General features: G+C 41.5%; 2 protein-coding genes across 18 annotated transcripts in view; one reads left to right on the top strand and one right to left on the bottom strand.

Moving 5' to 3' along the window:
• LOC146347401 (uncharacterized) overlaps window positions 1-6,135 on the top strand; it is a 34,968-nt gene extending 28,833 nt beyond the window's left edge. For 8 of the 17 annotated variants that reach the window (XR_014790297.1, XR_014790292.1, XR_014790293.1 and 5 more), the window contains 2 exons: window positions 445-603; window positions 4,681-6,135. Coding sequence is in view for 1 of the 17 variants with exons in the window: in XM_084850562.1 (XP_084706688.1) it covers window positions 445-471 (27 nt within the window). In the remaining 16 variants the exon portion in view is untranslated. Of the gene's footprint in view, window positions 1-444; window positions 604-1,982; window positions 2,331-4,680 lie in introns of all 17 variants that reach the window. The other 9 variants (XR_014790288.1, XR_014790291.1, XR_014790286.1 and 6 more) reach the window with 2 other exon arrangements.
• Window positions 1-18,002, bottom strand: part of MYO10 (myosin X) — a 245,991-nt gene that overhangs the window by 11,032 nt on the left and 216,957 nt on the right. Inside the window, exons 29-37 of the mRNA XM_084850564.1 lie at window positions 14,024-14,117; window positions 12,790-12,845; window positions 9,543-9,685; window positions 8,613-8,807; window positions 7,803-7,960; window positions 5,738-5,861; window positions 4,673-4,970; window positions 2,545-2,752; window positions 1,210-1,346 (exon numbers count right to left, since the gene is read on the bottom strand). Coding sequence (XP_084706690.1) covers window positions 1,210-1,346; window positions 2,545-2,752; window positions 4,673-4,970; window positions 5,738-5,861; window positions 7,803-7,960; window positions 8,613-8,807; window positions 9,543-9,685; window positions 12,790-12,845; window positions 14,024-14,117 — 1,413 coding nt within the window. The remainder of the gene's footprint in view (window positions 1-1,209; window positions 1,347-2,544; window positions 2,753-4,672; window positions 4,971-5,737; window positions 5,862-7,802; window positions 7,961-8,612; window positions 8,808-9,542; window positions 9,686-12,789; window positions 12,846-14,023; window positions 14,118-18,002) is intronic.

Raw genomic sequence — 18,002 nt, 5'->3', positions numbered from 1 at the left:
TCCTAGTTTGCCGCTCCCCTAAACAAACCAGAGTCTGAAGCCAGGATCTGAAGTTTCCTGTTCCTGGTTTGTTAAAGGGACAACAATTCAGATATAATTGGAAAAATTTACTTCCTTGTTAGTTTAGCTGGTGAGAGGAACCCGGTGGGAATGATCCGGCAGTGTGCACTAGCACACTGCTCATGAACAATAAGCCAGAATTCTCAGCAATTCTGGATTATCATTACATTCGAACTTGGCCAAAGTAAAATATTAAGACCCTGGATCTAACATCAGTGTGTGTGAAGGCTGTTTTATACATTCAGCAGGATCAAACGGTCAAGTACCACTTCAGGCTGTAGCCAAGGGTGGGAGTTGCAATTTTGAATGCTCCCCATGGGAAAAATACACTAAAATGTCAGGGAGAAGGATTCAAAATGGCAATCTCTAATGCTCTTTTTCTAGGTACAAGAGATTTTTTCTTCTTCGTGAAGGAGAAATGATATGAGATCCAGCACTGCAGATGTAGGCTCAGAGCAGCTGATAGTCAAGTGAGGAAGATTGTGGTTGCAGTCGCTGTTTAGGTAATAGAAGACATCAAACCTCAAACAAGAAATGGAATTGGTGAGTAAAAGCTCCAGAGGAATCAAATACATTTATAATATGTATTGAAATGTAACATTTGAAGGAGTTTTAAAGGTTAATGGACCACACACCTGTAGCAAAACACAACACAGGACTGCTGGGGAACTGAGGAAAAAATTCTGGTAGCCTTTTTTATAATTTGCCACTGTTCCTACAATCAACTTTGCTCCAACATCAGAAGCAAGGCCAAGAGAGCTCTGCATGGATGAGCTTTAAGAAGGTACTGGACACTTAGGTTCCATGTCATCCAAGGTTGCCTTGGAACTCTGCCTGCACTAGTTCACCATAATTGGTACCATTGGCACAGATGTACCAGTTGTGGGAAATCCTAAACAAGAAAGGGTCTGGGGCAGAGACAAAATCCAAATGGAGGGGGCTATCAATAGGAAGAAACGAGAGAGGAAATTTTAGGATAGCAGAATACAAGTACCACAGTGAAGGGTGATGAAATCATCCAAAGGCATACAAGCACTTCATTAATCCTTTTTTGGGGAGGAAAAAGATGCTATTGATTTGAGAAAAGCAAATTCAAAAAGCTGGTGCTAGGGATTTTAATTGCTTGCTTATTAGGAAAGGCACACTCACTTTTCAAACTTTGCCAGGACATCAGCCACAACAGTCCTGCTTTCAATGGCTTTATCTGTAGTTCCATTGTATTCAAACAAAGCAAACATATTTCTGCTATCTTCCATGGCCAGGCCTCGAATTAACTTTTCAACAACCTAGTGGACAAAACCAAAAGGAGACAAAACAAAGACTGTTAGACCTAACAAGGTAATAACATCAATTAACAGAAAATGAAAGCGTGGTAAGAATTAGAAATTGTTAGGTCTGCTAGATGGTGTCCTTTTGATCCCAAGTATCTGTCCATTTTAATTACATTCCCTTTTAACTTGCAAAAGTCGACATTTCACATTAGTTTTGCTGGAAGTTCTTTCTTGACGAAGTGTTCTTAGATTGTAGATTTTGCATTTGAAGTTGGTCAGGCACATGCAGAACTGCAGTAAATTACACAAATAATTGCAGATCCGACTTTTCTCAAAAATGGTCTACAACTAGTATTTCTGCACCAAAGTTGCCAATAATGAGAGCACTATTATAAATAATAATAATAATAATAATTTATATCTTGTTCTTCTACTAAAAGTACCCAGTGAAGCGTACATCATAATCATAACACCACATAGTATAATTAATAAAAGCACAAGCACAAAGTAATTTCTTGTGAGCCGCCCAGAGAGCTTCGGCGATGGGGCGGTATAGAAATGAAATGAATGAATAAATGAATAATAAAGCTAGGTGGAGTTCTAAAGCAAATTACTGTCACATATTTTTCTCTCCCTGTTATTGTTCCTCAGATTTGGAATATTTGGTCCTGCCCTGTGGCTTGCAAGTCTGCACAAATCAAAATTATTAGGGGCTCCCAGTATAGTCCTCTACAGTGGAAAACAGGCAACATTCGCAAATACCATATGCTTCCACACCTCTCAAGACAGATTACTGATCAAAACTGTACAGCTGTTAGAAAGTCACCGAGGTCGATCTCCCTGTGTAAAAAGCTTGACCATCCACTCACCACAACCCAAAGCAAGCAAGCCAAGCCAAGCTCATAGACTGCTATCTCAGATTGCTTTCATGGAGACAAAGACGCACATTTGGGAGATACGTGCATTTCTCTAGATGCTTGAAAATGCAATGCCAGAAAGGTAATATGTTTCTATATCACAGGGGATGTGCAGAGGCAGGAACTGCTTCTGTACTTCACTTGTCAGGCGCTGCCTCTTTTGAAACTGTATGTTTTTGCACATTTTACGAATTCTCACATGGCAAAACTGTAAATGCATCTGTCAAAAGTGGTACAGAACATGGCCCTCTGTAGTTGTCATAACAAAGCCTTGTTCCATCACATCATCTTCTTACCTCGCCAGCAGTGGTATGGGAGTTAATGGTGATCTTACAGGATCCCCCACCGTGACAGTAGACTGTAGATGTCATCTCCTGTCTGTTGATCAAGGCTTCAATTTCCTCCCGGGATGGCACAAACTCTCTGCCTTTCGTCTTTTTAAGAGATTCATAAATGAAAAGGGCATACTTTTCCATTTCTGTGCCTGGAAACTGATCATGTACCCTGTGGGGACAAGCACTGAGCTTCAATTCCTTGTTGTCATTTCAACTTTGGTGATCTGAGACACATTTTAAGAGGCCATGATTATAACTTTCTACACAAGGAACGACTGACACAGATGGGAGAGCTTTTTTTTTTTTACAAACCTCCCTGTCCACTCTGGGGGCAGCGCTACATCAAAGGACTTCATCTATTTGACTCAATCCCCAGAATAGATCTGCCTTGTAAGCAAGATGGTTATGCAGAAAACTTCTTTGCAGTTACAGGCATGCCGACGGTGGGGCTAACTGCACCCTGTCCCTGCCTTGTGTGGGCCCGTCTCCCCACCAGAGTCATGGTTCAGCGTTTCTCTGTCCCCTCAAGCCCCGGGCAAGGCGATTGCCTATGTCTCTGACCTGGGCTACCTCTCTCAGTGTGGTGTCTTTCCAGTTAGGCTCTTTTCTTGCCCTCTCCTCCTCTCTCCAGCACCTGCCTTTAGCTGTGGCTTAGCTAGCCTCAGCTATGGCCTGGTGTCCCCATGTGTTCCAGTCCTGGGAGCTAGAGCTTGTCCTCTCTGCTGTCACCTTCCTCTTGGTCTCTGTCCTCCTGTGCGCTTTTGTTCTCATCCCTCTCTCTCCAGCCCCATTCCCCTACCTGCATTCCTTTTGCACCCTGTTGCTGTTGGCCACTCCCTTCTGTGGTGTGGCTTGTTTCTTGAGGTCATGCCCCTACAGCCTCCCAGAGGTCTGGTCAATCCCACAGCTGTCTCCCATTGCCTCTTCTGAGCTTCTCTAGGTGCTGGCCCTCCCATGTTCTGACCTTGTCAGTGTTTCCTTGCTGGGCCATTGACAGCTGTGGAACCCGCTGAACCTTGCTCATACTCGCATCCCTAGAGTTCTTTTCTTGGAGTGCTTAGGGATCTACGTCTGTCCCCAATAGGTATGACAGGGGCAGTCCAACATGAACTTTGAGGCAGACCATACATCCAAGGGCACACCTACATGACTACCTTTCCCTCAAAGCTAAGCTCATGCAGGCCATGCCACTTGGTTAGCTCCATGGGTCAAATAAAATATACCACGGAACAGTTTTCCACCACTGTACCTCCTGACTACTGTGTCATGCAAGATTTCACCTGCCCTCAATTTATTCTTCACTGACAATGTTACTTTCCATTAAGATTATTCCAAGTAAATGTTTATAAAACTGGTTTTGTTGATAAGATTTCAATGTAGCTGTTGTACTACAGTTCAGAATCAGTCCTTTTTCTCCTTCTGAAATAAAACTAGTTGATGAAATTTCACAATTTATTTAGAAGATTTTAGCTTGTCCTTCAGGGCACAGTGCCCTCACAAAGAAGCTTACAATATTATAAAAATATGAACATACAAATTACAATTAAACACACACATAGCAGTAGCAGCTATTATTTTCAAGCACCAAATGCAGATTGGAATAAATGGGTCTTCAGGGTTCCTTTTAAAAGCTAGCAGTGATGAGGCCCTCTGTATCTCCCGGGGGAGGGAGTTCCAGAGGTATAGGGCCACTACTGAGAAACCTAGTCACAAGCAGGCTAGGATTGTTGAGTGTTTTGGGGGGGCGATCCTTCCCCCATATTACACTGCTAATCCCCTCCCGCTGCACCGCCTACCTAAGTACCACCCTGAACCCAAGGATTAGCTTCTACAACAGGACACAGAGAAGGAAGGCAATGCATCGCTGATCTATTCCCTCCCTCATCCCCTTTCCATGGGTCCAACTACAGTTACCCAACGACTGTTTCTCTATCACACTCTAGCATGGCAGAACATGGCAAAGAGAGAATTTTGGAAGCTGTTGTTGGTTAGCAAAATGGTGCAGAAACTTACTTTCATCCCACTAATGAGAAAAATTGAACAAAGACACTTCATTGTATTGGATGTAATAATTCCTACCTCTGCTTACCTTTTTAGGTGGAACTTCAGGTACTTGAGAATACCGCGGCTTGGCAGAAACATGCAGCTCATGCACGTGAGGATCTGCCAGCTGTACAGATTGCCAACGCTCCCTGGATTAGGTACTTTGCTGGTTTGTTTGATGAGCTGACAGTAGAGCTCATCACGCAGAGGCCGTAAATCATGTCCTGTCTGGAGAATACCCTGAATAATAGGAATGGGATCTGACACAGACTCCAGTTGCTGCAGAGAATTAAATATCTTGATAGCTTCATCCTGGAGAGTTGTGTAGCCTTTGTCTTTTAGCACTAGACAATGGAAACATGGAAGTATACCTTAAATGGCTCCGATATCTAACTAATATCATGTTTCACATGGGGCAAGCATCTGGAGCAATATGTCTGGACAGTCTAAACTTAAGTGTTTACAAAATTCAAAGCCCGGTAAGCAGAAAACTCAAATTTTCTTATTAAATTGTAACAATTAAGATACATTTTGCATAGATGTTTATCTAGTTTGTTTCTTCTTTACCTTGGAACTGGATATTTTGTTAAAGATTTGGGAGTGGATTATCTTGCCTGGCTTCTAAAAACCTGACGGTTGAGTTTTATCTCACACTGGGGAAGCCATTTCCTCCTTCTCTAATAACCACCTCTTCCCCAAGCTCGAGTAGCCTTCCTGGGTACTACCAAAACTTTCCCTTGTGAAATGCCTGAACAAACCAGCCCCAAAGCAATTGGATACCAAAGTTTATACACCACCCACTCCCAGGTTCAGTATTGACCATTCCTTCCTAGAGCACTGATGCAGGTGGAGGGATGTAAGTGGGAAGAGCCACAGACACCTGGAGAATGATGGGAAACTGCTTAGCTGAGCACAGCAGTAACATGCCCTGACTACCTCTACTATTGAACTACATCAGCATATCATTGAAGAGACTACAGAAGGGACTCTATCGAGGGCAGCAAATGAGCCAAGTCATCTTATCTTCATGAAAGTATCCACAGCAAAGGTTCTTATGCAGAGGTGATTTTGCACATTGAGGAGAATGGACTTGCATGTCTGAAGGACTTACTGTTCAAATTGATGTCTCCGTATGGAAGTGGCAATAGTGGAGAATGCAGTGGGTGCTGTGTGTAACGAAGAATCGGGTTCCTCTTATAGATCTGTTCAACAACTTCAGAGTTGAGGCAGTTCTCCTGTATAAATTTGAAAAAATAGGATTATTCAGAGTCCAGGTGTGAGAAATAATCCACTATGGAATGCTTGCAAAAGATCAGGAGTAAACCAAGTTATTTCAACACAGGTCCAAAGGGAAAGGAGCCTTGCCAGAAAGAACTGACCTGTATTTCAATTCTCCTTCAAAATATTTCACAGGAAAACCCACATTCTTATTTATTTAGAAGATCCATATCTTGTTTTTTGTCCCCAAGGAAGCTTACAATATAGATTTAAAACATATACATATACCACAATAAAAAACAAAAGAACTGAGCGTCTACAAACCAGAGCAGCGGGGCAAAGTTAAAACAAAACAAAAGCTTGGCGAAATAAGAATGCATCAATCATTCGCCTAAAGGCTAAAAAGAGAAGACGCCTACTGACCTGCCCGAGGAACGGCATTCCCTTAGTGCCGCTAATGAGAAGGCTGTATCCTGTGTTCCAGCCACTCATGCCTCTGAAGGTAAAGGGATATGAAGCAACCCTTCAAATAATCTGGACCCCAAACTATCCAGGGGCAAAACTAACTCTCAAAGGGGTGAAGATATGTGTGCAAAGAAGTTGGGGAAACTATTACTCTTCCTCACTACAAAGTAGGAAAAGCAACCAGACACTCTCCTTCTCCTTTAATGCTGAAGAAAGCATGCTCTGCTGCCTGACGTCATAGGCCCAATTCAAAAACCGAACAAAACAAAAGGGCAGTACTGCAAACCACAAAGAAACAAAAATCCTGCATCTGCTGGATTTTTGTTTTGTTGCCAGTTTATAAATGGCCAGAGCAGTATGGTTGCTTCTTTGTAGTAGTAGTTGGATCCCACGCTAGTAAGGATGAAGTATTGGAAAGCTGTGGGGTGGCAGGATCACACAAACACTACCCACACAGGCTGCTGCCACTGTTACAGGCACGATTTACGTGATTCTGTCTTTCAAATGCTGCCCTGAATTCCTTGGATGAAAGGTGGGATACAAATGTGAAGAATAACAGCATCACTATTACTATTATCGCTCTAGTATTATTACTATACAATGGGGATCTACAACAACATGTTACAGAGCAGAATGTTTCTGTTCAGGGTTCCAGCTAGTCAGCCATGCCCTCTTCCAGGGTATTCCATTCCACCGCCATGCCCCCTTGTATACAGTAGGCATTCTGTGCTCATTCACCTTGCTCAGTCCTTATTGTTTTTGGCCCCTGTTTCACCCACCCACAAGTTTTTTTTCCTACTTGCTTTTGTACTTCTACAAACCATGGTGCTTTTCATGAGTCTGCTGTTACCTCTGCCTTACGCATGGACAGTTCTTGTTTGGCTGCGTTAGGAGTGAGTTCACTATTGGAATATAGAATTTATTATTGTTATAATCTACATTTATATTCTGCCTTCTTTCATGGAACCCAGCACAGCGTCTGAAGAACAGAATCATGTGGGGTTGCTAGGGATAACAGCAACTGAACTGCTCCGGTAACATGAACTGGGCTTTAGTGATAATGCGGACACAGAAGCAACAATTAATAATCTTGGTTTCTGAACATTTAACAGAATTCCACTGGCAGGAACAGAATATGGTGGAATCTTTTCCTCAAATGAAATTTTTCAAGACTATAACCCAGGGATGCAAATCGTCAAGCCTGGGGGCCAAATGGGCCCTCTACAGGTCCCCACTATAGGGCCATGCCCCCTTTCCCTTCTCTCCCAACTTCTGATTGTTTGGTGGCTTTCTGGCTTTTGTGCAGTCCCCCCCCCCCCCAATCTAAAAGGTTGAAATGCTTCCCCTAAGGCTTAGTTACTGGAAGAAAGACCTTCAAGCTAAAATATGCTGGCATTTTGCTCCACCTCTTTTGCCTTTTGCCCTGCCCACCACTGGAATGGAGTCCCTTGGAGCTTCTCTGAAATGGAATTTGGCCCTTGCTATAACCCTACCTTAATGTCTTGAATAAGCTGCTGAGTGGGAGTGTCAATGGGTGCTTTTGTGTCAATCACATTCTGGATAGCGCTTGACCAGCGGGTGGCTTCATTGAGCAGTTTGGTATACAGGCGGTAACAGTGCTTGCGTCCGTACACCGTTATGTTCCAGTAACCTAAGGTAAGAATAAATAAGAAAACACCTTGTCAATCTGATTTAGACTAACTATTAACAGGCAGCTCTTGAAGCTGAACTTTCCAAGTCATATCAACAACTCTGGATGACCTGAAGGAGTGCAGCCAATACATCTGATTTGTCATGAACTGTGGACCCTGCACCAATGTTTAGTATGCAGAGACTACAACTGCATTCTCGCAGCAGCCCAGCATATCCTATTTCACACTTTCATTGTGCAGATCAAAGTAGCGCAAAGATCTGTGTTCTTTCTCTCTGAACTGTACAAATTAATACCCCTTTAAATACCAGTTTACGAAACATAGCTAGCTACAAAAACAGCGGTGCAAAACAACAACAACGTAACCCTCTCCTTGTGGTCTGGCCTAATGAGATGTGCTTGAATTAAGTTATAACTTTAGATCGCTTTGAAGTTCCAAAGTATTTTTAGGGTACAATCCTATGTATGTTTAGACCGAAAAAACGCCTACAACTCCCATCATTGCCCAGCCAGCACTGGTGGCTGGGGAATTGTGGCAGTTGTAGGACTTCTTCTTTTTGTCTAAATATACATAGGATTGTGCCTTTAATATTCTGAATGGAACACCTGTCAATTGCATCTAGGAGAAGAGAGCTTCTGAGGAGTTCGTTACCTGTCTCTTTAAAGATTTTCTCCTCAGGAGGCACAACAGAGCAGAGGTGGTTTAGCACTAAGGTGCCCAGCTTGAGGGCATTCTTCTCTGAGCTCTTGTAATAATCCAAGGAATTGTGTGTCAGAACAAACCACCGCTTCTTCAGTTTCAACGAAGTCATCTTGGGAGTGTTCTTAACTTCTTTGTGCAGCCATCCTAGTCAGGAGGAGAAAAGACAATTCCTAAATCAAATTAATTTGAAAAGGAAAAGAAAAAGCAGCTACCATCAGTCTTGTGTGTGGAAGGGTGGGGTGTGTGTGTGTGTGTGTATGGCAGACACAAGCTCCCCTCAGTTCAGGTAAACCAACATGTTTTGGGTGACTCAATCCAGCCTCAATGCTAATATGAAAAACATTCTCTAATATAAATATCCAGCTTTACCCATCTGTTCTTCAGAGATAATTTCCTCTGATTCGGCCAATGTCATATGTTTTAACAAAACCTGGTGTAAAGCTTTGCCAAAATATCAAGACACTGCTGGGTCTAATGCAATTATGGGAAGCCTCCCTTCCAACAGTGCTGCTATAGTCTTTGCAGTTTTTTCCAGCCTGCTGTGCTCTTTGGTCTTGCAACACGGTACATAAGTCAAAGGCTGCTGGGATGGTGTGAATGAGGGGAGACAGCATGCCACACAGCAGTATTCTGCTGATGTGGGAACCAGCTCTGCTAGTACAGGCAGGAGCTTCTCTTTAACATGGTGCCTTAAAGAAACTAAAACCTTCTGCAGACATACATGGCATAGTCTATGCTATGGCTTTCTAAACTAGGTTGGAAGACAGACAGTCCTCGTTCTTTGCAAATAACTAGCCAGTTCTTCAAATGCTACCGTTTAATAAGAAAATAAAGAATAACCAGTTTTACTGGGGGATTTCTTTTGAAGGGTGTTCTTACCCCTCACTATGAACTCTTGCCCCTCTACTCGAGTGTCGCCTTTTGATCTCTGCAGCAGGGTGATCCAGTGGTGCATCTCTTCCGGAGTGTCCGCGTTGCAGTGAAGAACACGATTAGCAGTGATGATCACAAATGAATTCGGTCTACACAGGAGAAATAAAGAAAGGAAAATGCTTGTATAGTAAACATGGACACTATTTGGGACCATAACAAAGTCAGTCTGACCTGCTATCAGCATAAGCACTTCTCCTTGTTTATATTGTATATTCAAGCAAATGTTGAATCACTTCCTTTATCATTTTATTTAACGGACTTCTTTTTAAAATCTTGCCATTTGATAGCTTGGCACAGTCCCAAAACCGAGTTACTTGGAGGTACATTTCATACATTTTAATGGAGAGCTGACCCTATTATCACCTTTTATATATCAGATGGAGGGAGCAATCCTACCTTGATTGAAGGTCGCCTCTGAGCCCAGGGGTGACTGCCTATCCAGTGCAGGGTGGGAGGAGTGGTGAGGAACAGATCTCCTCCTCGCTCCCTCTGCCCGGCTTTTGCGGCTAGACGGCCAATTTCAACTGTCTAGCTGCGGGACCTCAGAGGGAAGTGCAGGCTGGATGACACGTAGGATGTGCCATACTGGACTTCCGACTTCCCCACGCCTGCATGTCCCCAGGAATGCCCCGTTGTCACTGCTCCGCGCTCCTCTTCTTAGCGTGGAGTGCGGGGCTGATCTGCGCTGCCTACGAGGCAGCGTGTGAGAGGGTGGGGGTTGGTTCTCCAGGAACTGACCTATCCTACGGTCATCTAGCCACTGACTAGTGGCCATAGGACTGCATCCTAAGTAATTTGCTGTAGCCTTTATGAGGACCAGAGGAGAGGCATTCATTTTGGCTGCCCCAGGTATTATGAACTGGTTGGCCAATGAGGATTCAGTTAGTCCAGGAGCAGGCAACCTTTTCAGAAACATTTATTTTTTTCTAGGCCTGCAGGCATTTACTTTTGGGATTCTTTCTTTTCTTGACCCCACTACCTCCTCCTCCTGATTTCTCCCCCTTGCCCCCCAGTCATCTTCCCTTTCTTCTTTCTCTCCCCCGCTCACCCCCATTCTGCCAGAAAAAACTTCTGCCTCCTCCAGATTTCTTCTCTCCCTGCCACTGCTATTTCTGCCTACCACCACCACCACCACCCACTACTGCCAAGGAAGCAGATCAGGAGATAAGTGTCCCAATCTGCCAACTTCCTGCTTCCTGGATGGATGTAAGGAAAAGTTGTGGCAATGAAAGCTGGGTTGGTGCATGCAGGGGTTCCACTGGTCTGATTCAGCAGGACTCCTCTTACGTTTATACACTGGAGTTGTCTGGCTTTTGCAGATATTAGTTCCATATCAGTGGCCTGTTGTGATGAAACTAGTCATGTGTGCCCAAGGAGTTTTGAGCTTGAGTTTTTGAAACAGCAGTTTTCCATGTTTCATGAAAAACCTCTTTTGAAACTGAAGAGAGTTGAAAAAGCAGTTTGTTTTCCTTCAAATAACACATCATCACCCCCATAACATATCAAAGCCAAAAGCCAAAGCTTTTGGATACACCTAAGGTAGTTCTCTGGATTCCAGCCAATGTGTTTAGCTGTGGTGTTAGGAGATATAATTGGGGTAATACTATACACACCTTGAATTGGTTTAAAAAAATTACAGCTCACTGACCAGAATGAAAGGTTTTGCTTACTCTGTTAGTTGCATTTGATAACAGCTATAAAGGAAGTCAAAATTTTATGCTGATACAATCACGAGCATAAAGAAATTGTGATTTGAGACTGAAACTTTGTAGCAAGTCTGTTTTAACATGCCTACTTTAGCAGGGACATCAGCTGAATCAGTTATATTGTACAGTGTTTTGTAACGAAACAGCATTGGGTGCATAGATATTACAAATACATAACCCTGTATTAATTCAGGAAGCAGAGTTGGTGTGTTATGGAGATTCTGGCTTTTACCCACTGTACCTCTAAGACTGGTATTAATGAATGGAAATACTTGCCCCAAATTACACACATGTAATGTTGTATGGCCTATTGGCAAAAGCCAACACTGCTATCCTCTAGGCGCCAAACAAAATCATATTTATTTGTCTAGGTGTTTAAAAAGACTTTAATGGTTTAATCGTGCGAGTTCTAGTTTGTTTTAAAGTTTCTATCTGCCATTTTTTATGCTGTACACTGCTCTGAAATTTAATATGAAGCAGGGCAGTACAAAGATGTTTTAAATAAATCCAATATATTCAAATGTTACTGCTGCCACATGAATAGCATAGGAAACTCTTCCCTATAATGGTAGCTCCATGTGGGAGGCAGTAATGTCTGACAGCTGCTTACCTCACCAGTACTAGTATAAAGATTCTCTGCATCATTAGGATGATCCATGTGACAGGTGGCGTCCAGATATTACATCCTCTGGGAAATTCAGATATTACATCCTCTGGCCTTACGGAAGCATTTTCTTGAAAAATGTAGGGTTCATTCACACATGCATGTTCATCACTTGATAACTTGCATGTATGAATGAGCCGCCATAAATCTAACAGCACAGAACTTTTGTATCTTCACATATAACTTCAAATGCAATGCTTTTCACTGGAGTCATTTCACACATTCAGCTGCTAGTTTTCAAGAGTACAGATATCAAGACATGTATGTGTAAACTCTTTATTCTTTAGAAGCACTGAAACTACGCACTCCAGAGTAATCCTTCTGGTGATGTTATCTTTTCCCTGGGCTGTAATTAAATTAATCATGCTGCTCCATTTTAATGTTCCTTGTATTGCAACTGGAAGTATTTTTAATGGTGTGTTTTTAATAGTGTATTTTAAATGGGATTTTAATATTTATTGTGACCCTCTGAGGAATTTTATTATATTTAGTGGTATATAAGTGTCAAAAAAAGGTGGAGCAAGTAGTTTCAGAACCGCAGTCAAAGCTGCTTCTGCTCCTTTCATCTTATTGGCTTGTCTCTCATCGACAACGAGCTTGAAACTTTGCTGGTTCAGATATTCTTAGGTCAACGTTAAAAGATTCATGTTCTGAACACATAAAAGAGAAGCTCCATCCAGTAGTCCAAAATAAAGCAGCTGAATTATGGCCTGTTTTAGTTTTCTTCATCTTCTTCTCAGGTTGTATAGTCTCACTAAATAAGAAAATTTGCTGAAACATGACATGTTTCAAAACAAAAATAAAAATCTCCCAAAGAACTTACCGATCTGGATTGTCAGATGCACAGACAGAATCAATCAGACCTACATCCAGTGTGCCCTATGTAAAAAAACAACAGTGATCATTGTCTTTGCTGGCCTATGGGAAAGAAAGGGATGCAAACACTAGAAATAAATGTGTGTATGAAGTACTATGATAATGATTCGGAGGATGAAGTTTTGCGGATTCAAATTAAAAAAAATGTGAGCTGCATGTGAGGTACTGAAACAAATATCACTTTTGATGAGGAACAGCTTGTACAGATGGGACAAAGTGACTTGATTCAGACAACGCACCACATTTTGTCATGGGTTATTTATCCCATGAGAACCGCAGTGCCTGCAGGTGCCAGCTATGAGTGTGGGTTAAGCAAAGGTTAAAGAACCCTCGCATAACCCAAAAACAGACCATGGATTATATGAGGGTTGTTTAACCCTCACATAACCCACACTTGTCAAGTTCGCACAACATAACCCCCGAGCAGGGTTTGCATATTCAAAATGGCAGCTGCACACATCCCGCACACGCCACAGCTCATTGTGCATTTCTCTGATTTCCTGTTCTGTGGAAGCACGGACTAGGCTTAAATAACCCACAGTGGTCTGCTGTGTCGTGCAAATAGCCCTATTATCTTGATAAGGTTTTCTTTATTTTGTAATGAACAAGGTCCAGTGCAAGCTTCTTGTGCAAAGAGGAAAAAAAGTCTACAACCAGTAGACTGGCACTGTAAACAGAAGAATTTTAGACCCTAGCTTGTGTGTTCTTTGCTATGCTGGATAAACTGCTTTTAGTTGTGGCAATGTCAATGCATGTACAAACCAAAGTCTGTCTGTACTTTGGACCATTTCTGTTGCCTTCCCCAACAGCAGCTCCCAGTCTAGAGAGGACCTCCATACCCATCTGAATACTGCAGTGGTGCTCAGAGTATTAAATCTAACCCCTGTGGTGGTGTAATGTTACTGCATTGTGCCAAGTGGGCAGAGTTTGCTTTGTCAAGTAGAGATAGTATCAGTTGCAGTGGCAAAACAGAAACTGATTCAGCCCACACGATAGTTAGGCAACTTTGACCCTGGAAAAGTGAAGCAGTGGGACCCACCAAATTATTTGCTCTAATAATATTGATAATAGACACAGGAAATTGTATTGTCAGAGATAAAGCCTCATTGATACCCAAGACCTTCTGACTGTAAGCATGCAAACTGGTGAGGCTGATCGTGTGTCCTTAAATCCTTCCTTACCACGGCATTCTGTGGATTAGCCTGCTCATCGTGCATTTCCCTGATCTCCTGTTCTGTGGAAGCATGGACTTGACTTAAGACACTGAACCACTGACTGCAGGGACAGAAAGGCGGGAGGGAGAGAAAGGTCAGCATAAAAAGATCTCATACTAGTGGGTTGTCTTTCTTACTGTCTTGATATGAAACAATATTTGCTGAGCTATTTAATTTCTCCTGGAAGGATATGCACATTCCTGCCACCTACTTTCCTGCCACTGCTAATTAGCTTCTAAAACAAACAATTTCAATTCCTTTTGCTATAAATACAAAACATAGATGGTTGGGTTTTAGAATTTAAATCCGCCAATTTCCATTCTCAGTCCATATGTCATTATGACATTACAGTTACTTACCAGTATTACAAGTTTGAAACCGTTTTTTAATTAGAAATGAATAAATATTCTGTTTCCATTGGGAGATACTCTGGGCTTTTTCACAGAAAAGCTAGCAGTGGACACACCACTGATTTCTATAGGAATATTATATTTTCTGTATTACTCTCTATCTCACTGAAACCATCTTGAACAATGTTTGCTTTTTTATTATGAGAATGCACAGGATACATCAAACAGCAAAAAAGTGCATATCCAAACCTCCGTACATAATTCATTCAACACATGAACACTTTTCAAAATTACTTTACATTTTTATGGTTTCCTCAAAAAATAGGGTAACGTTTCTCAATTTTATGGTTTCCTCAAAAAATAGAGTAACGTTTCTCAATTTTCTCTTATTAACTCTTAGCTAGTATTCAATTACTTTTCCTTCTTTTAGCGAAAATTTAAGCATATATAAAACATGCATCTATCCATCCAAAAGAACACAATTTTTAACAAAGTGTAACAAACTACAGTGTCCATCATCATATTAAACTGAAACATTTCATTTATTAAACTAATCCTCCAATATTTAATTGACTTCACACACTTCTACCACATGTGGAAAAAATTCTTTTTCATTCCTTACTCATCCAACACCTTCCTTCTCTATCTATTTTGTTCATTTTCCAAGCAGTTAAATGCCATTATATGACCATCTTAAAAAATATTTTAACTTACTGCAACCAAAGAACCTTGATCCTCTAACTAATCAAAATTTCCAAAGTTGCTTTTTAAAATGTCTACATCTCTGACATTTTCAGGGCATTACCTCACTAAATGACTGAGATGATAACTAATTCATAACCCATCTTTACTTAACTGGGATTATCTCCCCCCACCCCCCGCGTCACTGTGCATCCCCCCCAGGCACATTTGCTGCAGTTCATCTGCCCACTATCTTGGCATTCTGAGAACGTTCTGTAACTCTCCATGGTACTCTTTTCATAAAGCAATCTCAATTCCTAATTTCAACTTTTCCACCTCACCGCTAACATCCTTGTCCATTTCATTAGTGGATATGGTTAATGACATACTGACATTTTTTTATTTTTGTGTCATATTCTATTTCCTTCAAGAAGCCCAGGGGCAGCTGACATGGAGCTCATTTTATCCTCCCAACAACCCTGTGTGGTGAGTTAGGCTGAGACAGAGTAATTTGCCCAAGGCCACCCAATGTTTCTCTTTCTCAAATACATGCAGTGTTTAAGTGTGATTGATAATGATTAGGAGAGACGTACTATTTTCATCATCTCTAGATCTGAAAGTGGCTTTTGATTCACTAAACAGAGACCAATTATAGACCAAGTTGAATCAGCTAAACATTAACTTCCACCTGGTGTTTCTGTTTAGAGCGCTCTACACTAATCTCTGGGCAAAGGTGAAAATAGATAATACCTAACTATTCTGGCATCTTTTCCAATATCAGAGAATCAAACAAAAGTGTTATTGTTAGCCCCTTTCTCTTCAATCTTTATGTGATATTTTTAAATATATTCAGCGGTATATAAATCTATTAAACAAAATAAACAAATAAATGTGAAATCAAGATCATATGATACTGATTAGCATAACAAACAAAAGGAGGCATTTCTTCATACAACACATAATTAATGTATATAATTCACTGACACAAGTTCTGCTGATGGTCAATAGTATATAAATGGCTTTTGTAAAGGACTGGAACCATTTTTGGAGGAGGACTGGTTGATCACTGACTACTAGGCAAGATAGTTAGGAATGGAATCTCTATGATTCAGTGGCCACATACTTTGGAGTACCCGATGCCAAGACAAACAACATGGATGAGCATCACCACTGCCAACATACTCTCTGTGCTTTTTAGCTTCTCATGGTCACTTGGCTGGCCAGGCCAGTTGGACAAGATGGAGCTGGACTAGAATTTTTAGTCTGATCTACCAAGGCAATTCTTACATTCTTCTGAATTATGTTTTGAAAGTGGGTACTTTTCAGATTCCCAGTAACTCTTCTATTATTGTCTGATGATCTTGCTGCATAAAGATAATACTTATTTCTTTAAAAACCCAGCAACCCTATTGGCTAGTTTAAATAAATTCTCACCTACCACAATGCAGTAATAAATTAAGAGGAAAAGTAATATTACTGATTTTGGTCCTGAAAGTAATAAATACTAAGGAAACTTGATCTTGGCAGATCACTGTTCTTGCTAATGGGATTAATCAAACAGCCACAGGATCTAACCACGAATATGACTTTAAATTAGTCTTTCCATCCCTCAACATCTTTAAAGCAAAAATGTAAACTTGCTTTAAAATATATATGAACCTGAGCTATGGAGACTTGATCTGAGGAATGAAATTAATTGGCCAAAATGCTTATTTCAAGAAATGAATCACAGGAAAGAACTGGTGGTTCAGCTATTACATAAGGATGGCAAAATGGTAACAGATGACAAAGAAAAGCCAGAAATGCTCAATCCTATTTTGGCTCAGTCTTCTCCAGAAAGAGGGTCTATGAGCCCCCTGGCAAAGGCGAAGTACAGGCTGATGGGGCAGGATTGCAGCTTGAGATCGATAGGCATATGGTCAAGGAACACCTAATTACTTTGAAGGAATTCAAATCTCCAGGGCCAGATGAACTGCATTCTAGAGTAATAAAGGAACTGGCAGAAGAACTCTCAGAACTACTGTCTATTATCTTTGAGAAATCATGGAGGATGGGTGAAGAGCCAGATGACTGGAGGAGGGCTAATGTTGTCCCTATCTTCAAAAAGGGCAAAAAGGAGGAACCTGGGAACTACAGACCAGTCAGTCTGACATCAATCCCTGGGAAAATTCTGGAGCAGATGATAAAGCAATCAGTCTGTAAGCACTTTGAAAACCATGCAGTGATTACTCGAAGCCAACATGGATTTGTCAAGAACAAATCCTGCCAGACTAATCTGATCTCATTTTTTGATCTCCCTTGTGGGCTGTGGGAATGCTATGGACATAATATACCTCGACTTCAGCAAAGCTGAAAGTGCCCCATGATATCCTGCTTAGCAAACTAGCTCAAAGTGGGCTAGATGAAACAAAGATTCAGTGGATCCACAGTTTGCTACAGAATCGGACTCAAGGAGTGCTTCTCAATGGGATCTTCTGAAACTGGGGAGAGGTAACGAGCGGGGTACCGCAGGGCTCAGTCCTGGGCCCAGTGCTCTTCAACTTTTTTATTAATGACTTGAATGAGGAGGTGCAGGGAATGCTTATCAAATTTGCAGATGACACAAAATTGGGCCGATAGTTAATACCCTGGAAGACAGAAACAGAATTCAAAATGATCTTGATAGGCTGGAGCGCTGGGCAGAAAACAACAGAATGACATTTAATAGGGATAAATGCCAAGTTCTGCACCTAGGAAAAAGAAACCAAAAGCACAGTTACAAGATGGGGGATACTTGGCTCAACAATACTACAAGCGAGAAGGATCTTGGAATTGTTGTCGATCACAAGCTGAATATGAGCCAACAATGTGATGTGGCTGCAAAAAAAGGCAAATGCTATTTTGGGCTGCATTAATAGAAGTATAGCTTCCAAATC

The sequence above is a fragment of the Heloderma suspectum genome, chromosome 4 (genome assembly GCF_057233095.1).
Source record: "Heloderma suspectum isolate Gila_16-S chromosome 4, 16-S_ref, whole genome shotgun sequence".
Taxonomy (NCBI): Eukaryota; Metazoa; Chordata; class Lepidosauria; order Squamata; family Helodermatidae; genus Heloderma; species Heloderma suspectum.
Note: the sequence above shows the minus strand (reverse complement) of the source record. Positions and strands in the feature narration are given on the sequence as shown.